General features: G+C 40.6%; 1 protein-coding gene across 1 annotated transcript in view; it reads left to right on the plus strand.

The window, feature by feature from the left end:
* Positions 1-2439: 2439 nt before the first annotated feature.
* Positions 2440-19488, plus strand: part of LOC104413214 (T-lymphoma invasion and metastasis-inducing protein 2-like) — a gene marked incomplete at its 3' end in the record, with an annotated part of 39022 nt that continues 21973 nt past the window's right edge. The window contains exons 1-5 of the mRNA XM_010024142.1: positions 2440-2551; positions 3599-4801; positions 10653-11088; positions 16162-16334; positions 17373-17597. Of these exons, the coding sequence (XP_010022444.1) occupies positions 3605-4801; positions 10653-11088; positions 16162-16334; positions 17373-17597 (2031 nt within the window). The remainder of the gene's footprint in view (positions 2552-3598; positions 4802-10652; positions 11089-16161; positions 16335-17372; positions 17598-19488) is intronic.

The raw sequence follows: 19488 nt of genomic DNA on the forward strand, positions 1-19488 counted from the left end.
TTTTTTTGAATGTGTCAAGGAGAATCAGGGTGAAGAATAAGAACTTCTTTTTTAGGGAATGTGGTATAATTGAAAGCAAATAAACTCTTAATAGTCATCTTCAGGCACAGTGGGCTGCTTTCTAAATATGTTGATTATAATTGCAGAAAATATTCATAGAAACTGGTTTTACTCACAAGAAGTATTCATCCCTCTGCATAGGAAGAGAGAAAAGCACATTTTCTTCTGTGATGGTAGGTTGCTATGAGAAATAGAGGGGAAGCTGAACTCTGACCCCTGCACTGTAAATTCCAGTGCTTCCACAGTTCAAATAGTGTAAAGTGTGTGATTTGAGTGAGCACAGCCACAGCTTGTCCATGTCTGCCTGCCTGCCCCAGTGTCCCTCTGCCTTTGGGCACCAGCTGATTCACTCTGCTATTCACCCCCACCCCATCCTCTTTGTAATCAGCAGAAAGAAAATCGCTCCACACGAGCGTGAGGCAAGAGAAAGTCACCACAGCTGATTTTCAGGGCAGTGGTCTTTGTGCAGCCTCGCAGATGCCCCGATTGGTTATTGCAGCGTGTGCGAATGTTTAGCCTACCTTAGCTTTCTGGACAGCCAAAATGCAGAGAAAAGCCCCTTGGGGCTATTTCTATGGGATTTATTGACTGTTCTGTTGTACTGCTGACTGATTCCTTCACAGACTGAGACACTGTTTTGTAGACATTGTACCCTGAGATAAATTTATTCATTCACTCATTATGTGACCTGTGTATTGGATCAGACACGTACAATGGACCCTGGTAGCAGCAGCTTGAGCCTTGACGAATTGAATGTCTATCTTCTGAGGTTCATGACAGCAGCTTGCTCGCTACCTACTCTGTTAAAAGGATTACCTAACCATTGCACAATCGCTATGGAGACCAGATGGTCTTTTTGCCTGTTCAGTGTTCCCTTATGAATAGATATAAGCCCTTCAAAGCCCCCTTGTTGAATGTACTTTCTGCTCACAGATGAAGAATTCTGAATGTAAACTCATTGCTTGTTTGTGGTGTGCGCCTCCTGGATCGGGGAAGGCAGTTTTGCTGGGGGTTCACAATTTGTTCAGCAGCTTGGAGTGTAGGAAGTTTGTGTGTTGTCTTTTGTTTACCTTGAATCTTTTGTTTAATCCATGTTGCATATGACATTTTAAAAACTGTTTACATAAATGGGTGCACTTAACAGCTTAGGCAAATCAAATCTGAGAGGCAAGGGTATCCTAAACAGGAATGTTCCAAACTGTTAGAGAATAAGAAAGTTAAAAAGATATTTTTATTTTTATTTATCTTTTTTTTTAACAAGGTTGTATTTCTGTGGCTTGTCTGTTTTATCAAATATCTTTGTGATTTTGTGATTAGAGGTCTGTAGCATGTTCTTTGGACTTTTTCTGCTAACCTTTCTCTAGGCTTTTTGAGACTGTTTATAGTTCTATTTGCAACCTTTACCTTTGTTTTTGGTAAGGTTAGCGAAATACCTAGGTTGCCAGTGAATTCCTTTAAATATCTTCAAGGTTCTTATACAGTAAATAATCACAAAACAAGTCAAAAAAGCAAAACTCTACATGTTCAAATCAAGTAGTTATTCAATTGAAAATTATGAACAGTAGCCACTGAATTTACGCAGAGAAGAGTATTTTTTTGAGGTAGTGTATTAAGACTGGTTTCTAGCTAAAATGTGTATTCTGAAACTGAGCCTGGGGTCTTGTACATTGGCTTTCCTACTGACTTTCAATCACTAAACTGCTGGTGTGTTCTGTGAGATTCGGCTTCTGTCCTTTTGATTTGAGTTGTGGCCTTTGCGTGCCAAGTGAAGAGACGGTATGTTCAGATGGTCAAGAGAACTTGGGTCTTGTTACCTTTGTTTGTGTGCAGTTCTTGGTGCTGCCTTTTTCTTGTTTTACTGGCAGATTAACCTAAAAACCAGAACAAACCTGAAGAGGGAGGTTGCTGGGTGGTTGATGGAGTGAATTACACAGTGGCCTTTCATGGCAGGGGTCATAGTTTGAATCCAGGCTTGGGGAATGATAAACAGATGCTGTGGGACATTGCTCTGGCCAGTTTAGTCCACATTGTAATGGATCACTGCACAGTCCTGCCATCTGTAGTTGGTCTTCCAAAAAGAAAACTGGAGGGGGCTCAAAGTTTGCCTTAACTTTTTATTCAGAGGGGACAAGGACAGAATTAGAAAATAAAACACCCAAACAGTGACTTAATTTTATTAATTCCATGTCAGCTGTTAAAGTTATGTTTATAAAAATGTATGTCCAGGAATCCCTGGACCAGACCTCTCTTTTCTGTTTGTAACTTCAATCTGTGGGGTGGTGTTTTTTTTTTTTTTTTAATTCATTTTGCTTATAGCTGGAGTAAAGTGTAAGTTCTATTTGACTGAAAGACCTTCTTTGTCTTTTTGGTGTTTTCTAGGAAGGCTGCATGCAACTCCATCCTGGTTTTGGCAAGAGTAATGGCTGGCCACAAAGACAATGCAGACCATGTTAACTGCTAACTGTGCCTGTGTTTAAGTGTGATTCTACAGGTTTGCTCTTCGTTCTATGCTGCGCTTTTCATCTAAAAGTGCTAAGTGGTAGATGTAGGTATGTTAAAATATATACAGACTCTAGAAGATAAGATTGTGCTTTTGCAATGGCTTATTTTGACAAAATTTTAATGAGGCTGCAGTATATTCTCCTAAGAGTGATAGTCTGAGATCCAACGTGCAAAGAAGTGTAGTGCCAATGGAAAAGCACTTATGTTGTTTCTGTAAATTACAAAACAATGGAGATTCACTCCAAATAACAAAAAGAACAGATCGATCTTTTTTGCTCTGGGGTACACTTTATGTAGGTCCAAAATCTTCGGTTATCTCACTGGGGCAATTTGACTGCTCCAGTGTGTGCTATTCAGTGTGAATTCAGTAAAAAGCTGAAGAGCATTTTACTAACTGAACTACCAAACTGTGCCATGCTGAACGAACATAATGCTGATTTGTGCTGTAATGGAAGATGAGGCTCTTCAGTAACTAGGTTATTTTTTCATTTGGGTTTTCTTTTTCCTTTATCCTGGATTGACTCCATTTAAGCACAAAGTTGGGGTTTGCTGAACAGTTCACTGAGGCAACACTTGATTGCAAAGAAACCAGCCAAACTGAAACTTGGGCTGGTCTCCTGACAGAAGGGATTTCTTTGAAAGTACAGTTCACTTTACATCTAAGTTGTGATTATCTTGCTGTCTCCCTTTCATTATGCCATTGTTCTGGGGAGCCAGAGATTTTGTAAGTTATAAGAAAAGGACGTTGCCAAGGGTGTGGGTGGAGAAAGGTGTTGACATGATTTCAATGGAGTTAGATTCCAGCTTTATAACAGAGAGGTAATGAACCACACAGAGAATAGGCTTTCCTAGCCTGCCCCTAAAAGAAGTTCAATTATGAATTTAATGTTGTAAATGGCTATTTAATGGCTTTTTTTTGAAACAATTGTTTCATATTATTTTTAAAAAGGCATTTTCCTGTGTAGAGGGTAAAAACGGTCTGTTACTTTTCGCTGTCTACTAGCCATTGTTTCTAACGAAACTTTTCTTAATTTAGTGGAAAATGGGGAATTCAGAAAGCCAATACAGTCTACAGGGATCAAAAAATCATGCTGCTGCTACAGCCAGTGCCAAGCAGAAGCCTTGTTCTCTGAAAATTCGCAGCATTCATGCTAAAGATGAAAAGTCTTGCTCTATGCATGGATGGGGGCATACCAATAGTGGCTCAAACTACAAATCAAGGTCCCTTGCCAGAAGCTGCCTTTCACACTTCAAGAGTAGTCAGCCATATTCATCTAGACTCAGTGACACTGTGGTGAAGGTCTCTAAAAGCAATGCCCATGCCAAACACAGGACAAATACCTCAGGGGACTACTGCCAAGGAAATAACACGGTGTTTTTGCCAGAGAATGGTTTCCACTATATCGGCCTTCAAGCTGGAAGTAATCACACTGCCTCTCGAGAATGCAATGGGCACATTTTAAATTGCTACGGAAAGAATGAGAGTCTTGCATCAACCTCCCCATCAGAGGACAGGAGAAGTCCAAAAGTTCTCATTAAAACATTGGGGAAGCTGGATGGTTGTTTGAGGGTTGAGTTCCACAATACCAGCAACAGCAAGGTACCGACTGAGGAGTCCAGTGGTCCAGTCCAGTTGCTGAGGTATTCACCTGCCTTGGAATCTAAGCCAAATAACCTGCTCGACGTCAGGAGGAACTCCAGTGCAGACTGTTCTTCAAGCCATCGTCTGTCACCTACTGATTCAAGGCTTCGATCTAGTAAAGGAAGCTCCCTCAGTTCTGAGTCTTCATGGTATGACTCTCTCTGGGGAAATGCTGGGGATATCAATGAACTGGATGGTCCGTACTTGACCAGGAGCACTCCAGATACAAGCATTCATGCCAGTTTCCCAGCAGGCGACAACAAGAAGTCCTTCAACCAAAGTTCATCTCTTTCCTCACTTCGAGATCTCTATAAGGATACAAATTTGGAAAGCACTCCTCTACCTGGGATCAGGCTGTCTGACGAGTACATTGACACTCATGGAAGCCTATGCAACCGTGTCTCATTTGCCTCAGATATTGATGTTCCCTCCAGGGTAGAGCAGGGAAGTCCTGCACATTACTCCTCCTATACACTCCCATGCAGAAAGTCCAAGCCCCTCAGTGAGGATGCATCCAAGAAGGATACATTAAAAAACCGAATGCGACGCATCAGTGACTGGACAGGAAGCCTCTCGAGGAAGAAAAGGAAGCTGCAGGTACGTAAAAATCCCAGCTTAAGTGCCTGAAAGTTGGTTTGTAGATTCCTCTTATAAATGTAGCGATTGCTACATGTGCAGTCATGTTTGTATTTCTCACAGGATAATTACTTGCTAATCTGATTTAGTAATTTGTGGAATTCTGAGAAGCATTACATCGCTGGAGCTGTCTGAAATTACAATAGCAAAAAAAAGATAAACGTTTTTATGTGCAAATTTTCCCTTTCTATTTTGTCAGTTTCTTAGTTAACTCCAGTCTCTGCAGCCTAATCTCTCAGTGAATTAGCTTTTGAAATCATTGCATTACTTAAAAAGTGACTTGGACTTTTTAAGCCTTCTCTTTTTTCACCTGTACTATAAATCAGCATACATTTCTGAAGAGTATGGAAAGAGCAGTAGAAGGAGGATGTTATAAATATCTTTGAAGGTATTCTCTATTTGTATTATTGGCTTTACCATTCACTTTGGTTTCATTGCTGGTCCATCTCTAGCAAGGCAAGCAACTATAGAGTACGGACCAGGGCTGCTTGTTCTGCTTCCACCTCCACTAAGGCATTACATGATGTGCCCTCCTCCTTCCTGTGTGTCAGCTTAGTTCACCAGATGGGAAAGCTTGAGTTGCCATCTGGCTTGCTGGGAGATGGTGGTGTGAAGAAGGAAATGGGAGGAGGGCAAGAGGGAGGGAAAGGATGTTTCCTTAGAAGAATTTAAGGCTAATCCTATTAACAGGAATTTAGGATGCCTGTGGTTAGGAATGAAATTCTTATCTCTAGCTGTATGCCCTAGAATTGGCTGTTTAAATGCCAGACTGTGCCTGGACTTCTGCCTGAATTCACAAGCTGAAATGGGGGGCACAGACTGCTTTCAGTTTTGGTTTGGATCTTTTATTATTATTGTATTGTTTATTTCTTCCCTAGTGTTTTTTATACAGGAACAGTCACTGTACTTCCCTAAATGAAGGATCTGGTCCTTTTCAGAGACATCGGAGTGCTGACTTCTTCAGAAGTGAGCAGAGTGAAGGGAGCACCTTCTTCTGTAACTTAGGCAGCAGCTGTGCAGTAGAGCATAACACATGCTTTATGCAGCATATAAAGCAAATGCTGTCTCCTGTGTTGGAAATTCAAACAGGTATTGTGCTTAGCAGGCACCTGTCATGGCAGTGTAAACCACCGACAGGACCTTTAGGCTCAGAAATGAGGTCGGCATAAGGTTTGACAGCATAAATCCTAGGTACAATCTACGGAACTGGGAAAATGAAAATGAAAGCTATTTATTTGGATCACTTCTTTTGTGAGTTGGTGCTCATGCACTTTATCAGATGCTGTCTCTTCACCTTTTTGCTTGGCTGTGAAAGAGAAGGCAAGGCAGAAAAACTGGAATCAGTGAAGAGCCTCAGCACCTTGTGCCAAGATTCTTCACTGGTTTCAACATCTGTTGCTGTTCTGGATTTTACAGCCAGGCTTTACATATGATCTCTGCATCCCAGAACCTTGCTATGTATTACTTAGTTATGACATTTTCAGAATGGTATTTGTGGTGCACAATTCATAGCTGTTTTGAATTCACTGTGCAGTGAACTGACTGCAGGCGCAGCAAAGAAATTTGGCTGTCGAGATTGCATCAAGCTTGAATCTGACTCTGGTAGAAGGAAATAAGCTCTAGCTCCAAAAATGGTGTTTTCTTAGAAAAAGGCATAGGAAATAGTCACTGATTTTTATCAGACAAATATCCAGCGACAGAAAGGATAAGAAGGGTGTTGAATGCTTTATGATTTTGCCTTCCTTGTGAGGCTTGGTCAGTTCCTTTCTGCCTTGCACACTTTGAGTAACCTGCGATCTCTTCTGGGGGCTGCTGTGTTGTGGGTTGGTAATGATTATACTCTCACTGGTTTCTTTGGCTTAAAAATGTAGAAGTACCATGTGTGGTTATGATGTGTCAGATAGTTAAATCCCTGTTTGTAGGACTGTTCATCACAGCGATTGTAGCCCCCGTGCTTTGCTCTGAACAATGTGTCCCTTCCTCAGTACATTACTAATAACTGATTGTGAGTCACTTGGGCTGAATGTAGGTGAAAGCTGGAATATTTTCTCATAACTCAGCCTATGCACTGGTGCTGACTGGGTGGATAGGTCCCTCCAGCTGACCCGGTGGAAACAAGTCAGCCAAGCCTCCTGCTTGACGGGGCACAGGACCAGAAGGCACAGTCTTGGGATATTGAGGCCGGTGCCCTGCTGCTAGAAAGGCAGTGGAGTTTAATCCCCTTTGTGAACAAATTGCAATTTAAAATCAGGTGCACTTTTCCCCATCTTGAAGTCTGTTTCCAAACCCTTTTACTCTGATGCTTGCTAATTTGTAGAGTAAATGTAGTCCTGGCCAGTTTGTTCCAATGCCAGCATTGTCTACTACATTAGTTATTCTTCCCTATTATTTAATCTGTTATGATTTATTTAAGGGGAGAAATGGTATATTTTCTCGGGCCACAGTTGAGGGGTTATACAGACTCTTTTTGGTCTCCTGTCTGAAGATAGGAAGTCTGTTTCCTTTTTCATTCTGGCACCCTTCCTCTGCACCTGTTTTAAATCATCCACAAACAGATTTGGATACGGGATATTCCAGAGGAGCCCACGGCTGTACCCTGTCTAGTGACTTGGATGTTTCCTTATGTCTGACTTGATCTGATATATCCTGGAATTGAGTTTGCCTTTCTAATAATGATCTCATGTCAGACTTGCAGCCATTCTGTGCCATGAGCTAGGTTTCATTGCATGAGGGTGTCCTAATATGTTCCCTGGTACTCTACTGCACGGAATGTCCTCACTTAGTTTAATTGTTGCTGAAATGGCGTTGGGTAGATGCTGTATCAGGATACCTTCTGTGTGAGCAGCAAGGTATATATGCTGCATGTGCAACCTGTGGACAGAATTTAGGCAAGCTTGTTGCACGTTTAGCCACTGCTAAAGGCGGTGGTATAAAGTCAGTGTGCAGCTGTAAAACATGGAGAAATTGCTATGTATAATGAAAATCCAGCCACCAGAGACCGCTGCTGCAGATAGATTAAATAGTAAATAGACTCCTTATGAGATTAATTTCAGAAATTTCCTGACTTTATAAGCCAGACCCCCAAAGTGTGGTGTAAAGAGGATTTAAAATAAAAGTACTTTGAGACAACCTCTTTATTTGGCTTTAAAATTAGTATTAGATTCTAGTTTGAGCTTGGGCCCTAATGAATTTAGCAGGCTGCATTGTTTCCTGTACTGTTCTTTAGAGCTAATTATTAAATGCATCACTTTGTCTAATTGGTATCTTAGTTAGCCACTCTTGCATTATCTACAACTATTCCAGGGTATATCTCAGACGTTAAGAGGACTGCTTGAATGCAGTCAAGCAGAAGCAGTAGTAGTTTTCTATCACTGCTAGATGCAACAGAGAGTAAACAAGTAGAGAGCTGCCCAGCAGGGAAACCACCACCAGCAGCAATTTGGGTCAGACCTTTTCAGTGGTGACCAGATACTGCTACAGTGACACCCTCCCTGAGGACCAGCAGAGACTGTGTGACTCTGCCAATTCTGTTCTTTAGAAAAAATAAAATACAAGTGGTGTTGTCATGGTGAAGTGTGTATATTCATTTTGGTTCCTGTGTTTACTCTGCGCTGGTACTTCCTCATTTCTACCCTTTCTGTGTGCTTGGAGAAAACATAGGATGTGGTTAGTGGTTGTTTATGGACAGGTTGTATCCCACCCTTTTCGTTAATGCTTGTTGCTTAAGTAGTGGCCCTTCACAGCAGACACCATCTCATGTTGTTTTTCTTACTAGTGCTTTGGGACTGAAAGAAACTCATATTTTTAATAAACTATATGTTAGTCTTCTAGAGGACACTGGCAGTTCCTGGAGAATAATCAAACAATTAAAATACAGGATTTTGGCACACGTATACAGTGACAGTAATTAAAAAGAGGGTGGAGAAAGCTTCCAGTTTCCCACTGAACTGCAGATGGCTGGTGCAGTTGTATGAGCCATGTTGTACAGTCGCTTTGTGGGCATAAACACATTGCACGTGTGATTATTCCCTTCCCCCTATTTCTCTCCCTTTACCATATAAAAAGCAAAACTGCCGATGCTTAGGGAGTTACTTGCAGAGAACTCTGATTAACAGTCTGCAGTAAGATATGAGGAAGGTGCTGCATTACCACAAGGATTGAATTGTTGTCACCAGAGACAGTGATCTGAAAAGCCGGACTTCAACTTCAGTGTACTGTAAGAGAATGTGAGTTTCGGTTCAAGTTGGCTTTTGTGAGGCCATGACCAGCAGTGTCCTGCTGCTTGAGAAGTGGCTTGTCTGGTGACACTTGAGAGGGTGTGTGATCCCACTGTTGCTCTTGGCTGCATTCTGGAGGTCCTGATGCTATCAAAACTCAGCACAGCTTTTCCGCTGAAGTCTTGAAGAGCACTGGGTAGGAAGCAAAGGAACAAAAAAGTAGTTGCTTTCAAAGCTGCTGGTGAGAGCAGCTCACAGGAGACCAAGGTTTGTTTGCTTTATTCATGTAGAGAAGTCTGTGAGCAAATAAATGTTTTTTAGAGAGGCGGTCTAAACTTTGAAGTATAATAGCTTTATTATTGCTGAGGCTAATAGCTTTGCTTTCTGAATTGTTCATAGCAGTCTCTTCCCTCACGCTTTTACTGCAAAAGGCATCAAGTTATTTGTATTCTTAAATCTTGGTTGCTTTTAAAAACTGTCAGCAATGCTTCAGTTGGGAAGACAATGAATGGCTTTGTATGATGGATGATGTGATTCTCAACAGTGAAGCTAGACCAAGGGGTGTAACCAAGGATGAAAATCCCTGTTCATTACTGGACCCTGGGAGAGTTGGGGAGCATTCAGCACATTACTGGAAAGGCTTAGGAAAGAAAAGGCCTAATCTGCCAACAAGGTCCCATGTTAACAAGCAGTTGCAAGAAATGGGCCTAGGTTAGCATCCATACCATCAGGTCTGAGTATTTCAAATAACATGGGCCAGCTGTGTCGATACAGGGGATGAAGCTGCACAATGCAATTAGGAGAAAGGCCTGGTAGTGCTTGATGAGATAGTCAACCTTCCGGGGGGTTTCCAAGAAGAAAATACGTACCTTTGCAGTCTGGAGACCAGATTTGTGCCAGTCAGCAAGCATGTCTTTTTTTTTTTTTTTTTTTTTTTTTATCCACTTTTATTTTTTTTTTTTTTTTTTTTAATCACATCTTAAGTTAGATTTTTGTCAATTGGTCAATACTAACAGCTTAAAATAGTCTCAACTTTTGACCTTTTTTGTGTTGGCTAAGCAAAGTTTATATTGCAAATAGAAAGTGAAGGTAAAATCAGCCTCGCTCTGCTAAAGCTAGATATAGGTGCCTTGCACAAATGGGGTGTCACTGAAGTATTGAAACCTCTGCAATAATAAAGACACTTGTTGTGACACTGTTCCTGCTTGTACTCAAACAGGCATGTAAGTTGCAGTGCTTGGGTTTCAGTTGGATGATGTGATTGTCTCCTGCAGTCCCTCATGTTTCAGCCAGAGGAAGCCCCAGTAGTTAGTAGTGAATTTGGATATTACTCGCAGGTGTCTGACTTACCAAAGCTCGCAGACTTAGTGGTTAAGGTTTAATAGGGTCCTTTTGAGAAAACCATGAGTGGTGGCACTGGCATTGTCAATGACTTCTGAGGCAAAGCCTATGATGTAATGATGAAAAGATGTGGCCCTTGATGAAGGAACTGGCTGTGGCTAAACATGAAACAAATTTAAATAGCAGATGAGGTGTCTTTTTGTCATAGCTCTGGTGGCTGAGCACTGACAAATTATTCCTTTTTTTTCCCGCAGGAGCCCAAGTGTAAAGATGGGAGTGAATACTTTGACAGCAGAATGGACAACTTCACTACAGACACGCTGGCACCGTCACAGCTCTCTGCTTTGCTGTGGTCACCCGGCTCCAGCCATGTCCTGTCCCAGAGAAGTGAGTCCACCAACGCGGTCAGCAGTGATGCCCTGAGGCAGAACATTTATGAAAACTTCATGCGGGAGCTGGAGATGAGCAGGACAAACCTGGAGAACACTGAGACTTCGTCAGAAACGGAGGACTCCAGTGGCGAGTCCCTCAGCTCCTTGGAGCAGCTGGATTTGTTGTATGAGAAAGAGCAAGGAGTGGTGCGCAAGGCAGGGTGGCTGTTCTTCAAGCCCCTGGTGACCCTGCAGAAGGAGAAGAAGCTGGAGCTGGTCACACGGCGGAAGTGGAAGCAGTACTGGGTCGCACTCAAAGGTAAACCATAGTTTCTCTCCTTTGGCTTGATGGTGGCAGTTGTTTCCATTGTGTCTCAGCAACTTTTCATGCATGCTGGTTTCTGTTAGCAGGTTGAGTGGGATCAGAAATTCATGCCTAACTTCACGTGGTCTATGCACACGCTTAAAGTGGAGCATGTGACTAAGCAGCCTGCTTAATCAAGGTGGCACTCATGTCTTTGGAATTGTACGTGCAGCCTTGCGGTTCATACCATAGCAAGAGTGTTGTTTTGTCTGACTTCCCAGTTTCTGTACTCAAGCAGAATTGGGGGTTTAGAAGATTCTTTTGGATGTTTAGAGGTCCGAGACCAAATTGAACCAAACCTGAGAAAAATACGGAAGCCACACCACTGTCTCGGGGGGAGCCAAAATTTAAGGATCAGGACCAGTCCTGGGTGCCCACTTCCCTGTCACAGGCAATTCCCTGAGCTCTGCTATGACGTTTACTTAAAACTGGGGTAAGTTAACGTGAAAATGTTCAGTTTATGTCCAGTGCTTAATATGGCAGCATAGTAAAGATGTGAACTCCCTGTGCTAGAGCGTTTACACTGAAAAGTGTGCAACTCAGGGCAGAGGAGGCTGACTCAGGAGCAGGGGAAGCCCTGCGGTGCCTGAGGCTTAGCTGCCATGGACCACTCCCAGGGCTTGCCAGTTTCCTTCCTTTACCTGGATGGCCTTTCATTTTGCCCACTCCCCGCAGTACCAATCTCTTCTGGCTTCTGGCATGCCCACCTTCCCATTTTCCCTGCCTGCTCCTGCTGTGAAACAGCCCTATGGGAGGGGAATCTGCTTGAATGGGGCTGTGATGCGATTGCTGCTCTCACAGTGCACGTGGATGGCTCAGAGTAACTGAGCAGGTAGGTGTGCTGGAAGAAATGAATGGATGTCAGGCAGTGTGAGAGGAAAAATAACATCTATTGTGGGGAGGAAGAGGAATTTAATGTGTGAGTTCATAGGCTTTTTTTTTTAATTTTTTTTTTTTAATTGCATCCAAAGGATTTGCCTTTCAGTAAATATAATGCTAAGTTAATGAGTAAGGAAATGATCAAACTTAATAATTTCCTAGCATATATGGGACTGGAAGAGAGAAAATAACAGCTTTCCCACCGGTTGCCCTTTTCAAAATTCTGCATGGGTGTAGAGCTGAAGGAAAACGAACAGCAAACAGCAAGTGCTGGGCATGTTGTCCTCAATAGTGCTGATTTAAAAGAAGCACACATGCAGGAATGTAGCAGTTCTGCCTAATAATTCAGAGACCTGTTATCAAGGGATCAAAATGTAGGCAGTCTTAACAGTTTAAATCACTTATCCTGATCATCAGATAGCATGAGTCATGCTTGCAAGCAGTGTATACAAAAGGGAAAAACAATATCTGAGTTCTACCCTCTTATTGTATGTGTTTGTGTTCAGGAGTATGAACATGAGTTTGATTTGCCTCTTCTAAAATTCAGGTTATTTCTAAACCTATCAACACTCTAAACTGAAGTACATTGTATACTAGTAGTTCGTGCATTTCTGAGATAATGAAGCTCAGGAAAGGAATTTAGGTGCTTCGTGTTCAGTTCTTTGCTATAAAATTGGTTTATTGGTGACCTTGAATAACTCGCATCCCTTCTTGCTTCTTGAATTTTCCCAGCTATAAAAAGGAATAATAAAATTCTTTGTAATAAACTTTATTAACTTCTAACATTGTAAGAAGTATTAGATACAATGCTTTTTACTATGGGTGCACGATATGGCTGCATTCATGGTGCAGAATCTCTTCCGCTTTGTTAGCTGTTTTAAATATACATTCCTCATTTCCTTGATCTTGTACCTTTATTGTCCTGTGGAGGCTTCTGATGCCAAAATAAACTTGCCTGTCTGGATATCAAGGCGTAGTTCTGTTTTCATAATATGCTATATCAAGATCAAGGCGCTTGCTTTGGTTCTCCTTATAGAGAGTTTTGAATAAATCTGTATTTAATTTGTTCTTGAAGTTTAAATAGCCAAGGTATTTAAAAATATGGCTTAAAATAGCCACATATGCAAATGGAGATCAGCATGTTTCTTTGCACTCCATTGAGATGTGTTTAATTATAAATATGCAGAAGGCTTATGAACATCTGGTTACCTGCCAAACTTCAAAGTATACATGTCCTGAGGCCCCTTGCTCTACTTTCAGGGCCACCAAGACCTGAGCTGGAATAGTAACCCTCTAACAAGAGGAACTCTCTTTTCCATCTGTCCTGTCTAATTAGTTTATTTTAACAAGGGAAATTGCATTCCCATTGCCTTCCCCCTTCAGTTCAAGTTCTGATTAAAATACTTGGACGCTAATCAGTCCCAGTGGGTCTGTCAGAGTTTATGAAACTATCTGCTTCCCGGGATCGCTTGGCTTGACCTGAAGATATACCTGGGGTGCCATACACCTGAACACACATGCATGCACTTCAGAATTCTTTATTAATGTACATCTAAACTGTCAGGATAAAAGTGACATATCTTTAGTCATCTTTTTGGTAACACATTGGGAGTATGTGGGAGTTTAAAATATAACTTAATTTGCTTTCCTAAAATGCAGAAGTTGAAGTGGTTGTACAGCCCTGCTGCTGCTGCTGAGCACAAGAGGGGACTTGGTTTTGTTGGTGTAGTTTGCCCTGTTATGTTAAAATGATGACAGAAGTGCCATGCCTGATACACAGAATATAATAAACCATATCCTTCTTTTCCAGCTGTAGAGATCTCCAAGTGTTTCTGTGTCATAAAGATGAGGGCTGCTAAGGGGAAAGGATGGGACCAACTCTATAGGATTTGCTGTTATCCTAGATATACTGCCAGAAGCTCTGGACAGTAATAGGAAAAGGTGCACTTAAGTAGTATAGAAGCATTTCTATTTGTTGGATTTCTTCCTTTGAAAACTGTTCAATCATCAGATGATTTGATCAGTAATCTCTGATACATACTTCCCTTTTTCTTGTAACTGTTCATTAGCACCAGACTATGTGATTGCCTGAATGTGGTAGAGGAGCAGTTATAAAGTACTTCCACTGGGGAGAGGTGGGATCCATCTCTGTCAAACATATAGCAGCAGAGACCTTCTGGCTCTCTGGAGAGTTCTCCTGGCCATTTCTGATGCTTGTTCTATGATGGACCTCACTTTTTGTACACTTGAGATCTGGGCTGTATAAGGGCGAGTGTATTCCACCTCGTAACTTTTTACAGCAACTGTGTCCCATAAATTCTCGTAGGCCCAACTTTCCTCTTTATCAGACAGAAGAATCAAAAAAACCCCTTGATTTTGGTTCTGTCATCTCTCACCCTTGAGGAAGTTCCACTAAATTTATATGATTTTGGATGACATGTTTGGGATTTTTCGTGCAGCGTTAAGTGTAAATGTTAGAGAATTGCTAAAATAAAGGTTGAACTCTCTTTTTACATAACTCTTTTGCAAGCATTCACAGAGGAAACATTTCTGTTTCACCAGTTTCGCTATATCCCCTTGATACACACTAGTAGGGGCATGTGCATGTGTACACACATTGTGTCACACAGAGAAACACCAACAGACTGAAAATCAGCATGTCAACCCAAAATCTCGCTTTTGGTGCTACCTTGTGTTGTGGTGCCTCTTTGATTTTAAGGAAAAAACAACAAAAAGCAGTCTAGAGAGATGACAGTGCTGTAGCTCTAGCAAACTCAAGCCTTGTGTTGGCTGTATTTTAAGTCCTCTACTGAATATATATAGGTCTTACAGAAGTAACATATTCGTGGATTACCAGGCCCTGAGGGACCACTGTGATCATTTAGTCTGACTTGCTATGTAATGTAGCCATAGGTCTTTAAATTAATTCCTGAATGAATTTGAGCGTTAGATTATCCTCAGTTTTCAAAATGTATTTACAGTATCTGGTCTTAGTTCTTACAAGTTAAACCTTCAGCCACAGTATAATATTAATTTATCTTCCAAATTAAAAAAGAAAAGCACCAACCCCTCCATTATTAAGCTGCCATTTACCAGGGGTTATTTACTTGTTTTATCTGGATGTACAGCTAGCCTTAGAAATTCTTGAGAAATCTAGGTTAGAACTAGATTATTTTAGTAATGCAGTTCAGTCTGTGATCCCTGGAACAGGCAAATTAGTGCATCTCAGGGGATAGTGGATTGTAACGTGGGGCAGGAATGAAAGGCTATTGGGGATGGAGGGGGTGGGGCCTTCTTGAGCCAGCTAAAGGCAACATGGCAATGTAGTCATATTGTCAGGGACTGGGATCAAGTCTCTCTGCTGTTTTCCAGAAGTAATTCCTGTTGTTACACTCAGGATTGTCATCATCAAGCATGATGTGTGCTTTCTGAATGCAAGTTTTATACCTAGATATTACACTACCTACAAGACTGAACATGCTCAAACTTAGCCCCTTTAAATTGTTTTAATCAGAATTGTCTTAGTCTCCAGTTTGTGGGTAGATGCAAGGAAATCCAGTTAAATTTGAGAAGTTTATTCACTATGCATGTTGTATAAAGATAAGAGTTTCTGCAAATCTTTTCAACAAATACAAAGATTTCTTAGCTGGCTCTTTGAGAAAGTTGTTTTAATTTAATAAAGAAACACAAAAGCCGATTTAACTAAGCAGGCATTAATCTTTTCTACTGTCTTTAATATTTTAATAGGCTGAGTTTATTAATAAAATCACAGAACGGTTTGATTTGGAAGGTACCTTTAAAGATAACTAGCCCAACTCCCTATCATGGGTAGCAACATCTTTCATTAGATCAGGTTACTCAAGCCCCATCCAATCTGACCATGGACACTTCCCTACTGAGGTATCCTGGGTTGTTTTGTTTTTTTTAATTTTATTTTTGTTGTGCAAATTCATCATTCTCTTTGCCTATTTTCCAGTTTAGATGATCTTCATTTTTAATTCTTTTTTCAGAAAAGGGACTGATCAGAACTGATGTTCTCAGTTGCTGAAGGGTGTCTTACTTCACAAAAGCATTAATGTAAGAGAACTCAAATGGGAGATCCAGAACTTACTTTCTCCTTATGTTTTTTTGTCCCTCTGAACTGCAAAGGTTGCACTCTGTTGTTTTATGAGACCTATGGAAGGAACTCGATGGAGCAGAGCAGTTTGCCTCGATACGCCCTGTTTGCAGAAGACAGTATAGTTCAGTCTGTTCCAGAACATCCCAAGAAAGAAAACGTGTTCTGTCTCAGCAATTCTTTTGGAGATGTCTACCTATTTCAGGTAACAGTATGCATATGTAACTTTGTAGTTGTTTCCATTTTAGAATGTATTTATGAGTATGCACATGTATGTATATGATTGTGTATACACATGCACACACACAGACATCATGTTTGTGCCTTTAACTTAAAAATAATAGCATAATGGCTCTATTACACTCTATTATAATATTGATTTATGTGTATGACATGACTTCAGGCATATGATACCTCACCAGTTGGCTCAATTATGGTTCAGATATAAAAAGAACTAAGATCACAAATCTGCAAAACCCTTTTGGTATCTGGTTGTTACAAGCTTCTAGAAAATCAGCTTTATTATCAATTTCTTTTGCATTTGTTAGCATTCTACCCTTACAAAATGGTGTGCTCAACCCTGAATCTGCTGGCCTTGAAGAGAGTTTGCTTGAGCAAGATGTTCAAAAGCGAAGGCTAAAAATAATCTAAAGATCTTGGCTGCTTATCTGCACCACTGGAAATGTTAATAAAGAACACTATTATGTAGAACTGCCTGCATAGAAATGTATTGTCTCATAGGCATGCTTGTAAATAACTCCAGAGACAGCTTGTGCAGATGTATTATCTTTACCTGACTGTCCTCTCTCCACTAACTTAAGATTTTTTAAGAAAGCAAACACTTTTCCTCAGGCCTTACCTGAAAATCTTCTCTGTTGCAGTATTACCTGCAGAAGAGGAGGTTTATTTTAGAAATCTGGTGGGGTTTACCTTAATTAATTAGAGTCACGTCTTTCCCACAGCTTGTGAGGCTCTGTTGTGCTCCTGGAGATCTCAGACCTTGCAGGTCTGAGAAGCAGAATCTGAAGGTTGGAAGCAAGTTATGATGGAGCGGAGGAAAAGTTCACGCTTTCTTTATTTGTACAGTTTTAAAGATAAAACCTTACTTCATTTGTTTTAAGATAAACTCCTAAGATCATAGAGAACCTGTCAAGCACTTCATATGCTAGAGCTGCTGATTTTTATTACTTTTTTTTTTTCCTCTTGTCTGGTCATAATGTTGTGCTGTTGATTTGTTTCACAGGCAACAAGCCAGACGGATCTAGAAAACTGGGTTACTGCCATACATTCAGCCTGTGCTTCCCTCTTTGCGAAGAAGCTTGGTAAAGAAGACACCATTAGGCTGCTGAAAAATCAAACCAAGAGTCTCTTCCAGAAGATTGATATGGATGGCAAGATGAAAAAAATGGCAGAATTGCAGCTCTCAATTGTTAGTGATCCAAAAAACAGGAAGGCCATAGAGAATCAGGTACTGGCAATAATATTTTGCAGGAGTGTATTTACCATTATTTCTTGCTTTGGTTTCTGGCTGATGCTAGCAGTTTATTTAGAGTGAGGTGAAGAGTATTAACGATGCTTTTTAATATCTGCTAATTAGATGTTCTGTCCTTGAACAACTGCCATTGTTTTCCAGCTCAGTACCTGGAAGAAGTTGGCTGTGTTTTCCTAGAGCTGAAATCCATCACTGTGGCTGCAGATTTACTCCTGTTAGTCTTCTACCTATGAAAGAATATTGAATGAGGGCAAACCAGAGGGACAGAGTGTGAGATGGATCATGTGCAAATATCCACTAGTTAGCAAACAATAAATTTATAATGAGCCTTTCCTCCAGTCTTGATACCTTTTGATCTTTATAAAATCTTACCTTACTATTGCTGAAGGTCTATTGGCAAAGTCACCTCAGAGAAAAGTCAGTAGATAACTGGGTTTCCTAATCTTCTGATTTGACATGTCAGAGATTGGCTTTTGCAGAGGGAAAAAAAAAAATCTTGATGTAATTAGTAACCAAGAATTCTTAATATACTTAGTAAGCTAACAGTTTTGAAAAAAACATTATTCCTGAGGGAAATGTTTGCATGTATGTAGCTCAGTTATTTAGTAACTGTGGTTGTTTAGTTGTCTTTTTCCCACTTTGAGTAACAAGAGGAATATGAATTCTGGATTTGGTTTTGTGTAAATTTGGTGGTGTTTTCAATCATGTGGCAGTTATCATTCCACCATGCTGAAGTATATTGTATTGCCAACACTGTAGTTTATAAGCTTTCACTGGAAAACTTCACTGGCGATACATTTTGGGAAATCAATGGAAATAGAGTGATTGACTTCAGAAGGAGCATGGTGGGTTTTTTATGTAGAAAGATGAGGCATAATCTTAATTAATTTCCACTGGGGAATTATCTTGGAAACTGTGATTTCTAGATCCTTTCTCCTTTTCCTTCCTCTTCCTCAGAAAAGCAACCACCCAGCCTCAACTTTCTATTTTCTTTCACATCTGTATTGATTTAAAACCCATACTTCTCTGCTGAAGACCTAGTAATTCACAGGGCTTTACAAGCAAGCAAAGCCTTCTCTTGTTTCACAGTTAACATCACCCAAAAGGCAGTAGCAGTATGGAAACATGGCCTTCTAAAATTGCTATACCTATTTTAATGTATATACGTGTTTCTTTTTGGTGTGCAGCAGATGGGCTGGATAAGCTCATCCGATACTATCTTTTAAATTTCGTGCATTTGCAGGCGATTAATTGATAAAACTAGTGCTAAACAGAAATGCAACCAAAAAAATGACAAGGAAAATTTGGGTTTTCTAAAGTAATGATTGTATTGAACTGCTTAAAAAATGTCTTCAGCCTTGTAGCCTAGATCAGGGAGTCTTGTCTATCTGGATTTACTGGTCCGATAATAATAATAGACTTAGTAACTGTTTAAGAGAAAATGGCAGCCCTTCACACAGCTATTGGTGTTTTTTTGGCAGTTTAGAAGGGATGAGTGAAGCATCTGCAAGAGCGTTGTACATAGAGCAGGCAGTGCCAGTAGGCCACTGGCAGCATGGCTGAAAATCCCGAATTGGCACATACTACTTACAACCACATGCATTTATATTACTATATGTAATAAATATGTTGTGAGTGATGGTATTTCCCCAGGGTGTAACTTCTCCCCTAAACTGAAGAGAATTAGGATGAAAGTTTGAAAATCCCTTGGCACCAAGATGAATTTCAAAGCCTATCTTTTTATTTTTATTTTTGTTAAAGTACTTTTTCCTCACTGTTTAACCTGCTAGAGAAATCACTGTGTTTTCTTTGAGTATGGAGCCCTGTCTAACTGCTACTGAAGTTAGTGGAATGGATTATTAGCATT

Source organism: Nestor notabilis, unplaced genomic scaffold (assembly GCF_000696875.1).
Source record: "Nestor notabilis isolate BGI_N333 unplaced genomic scaffold, ASM69687v1 scaffold20151, whole genome shotgun sequence".
Classification (NCBI taxonomy): domain Eukaryota; kingdom Metazoa; phylum Chordata; class Aves; order Psittaciformes; family Psittacidae; genus Nestor; species Nestor notabilis.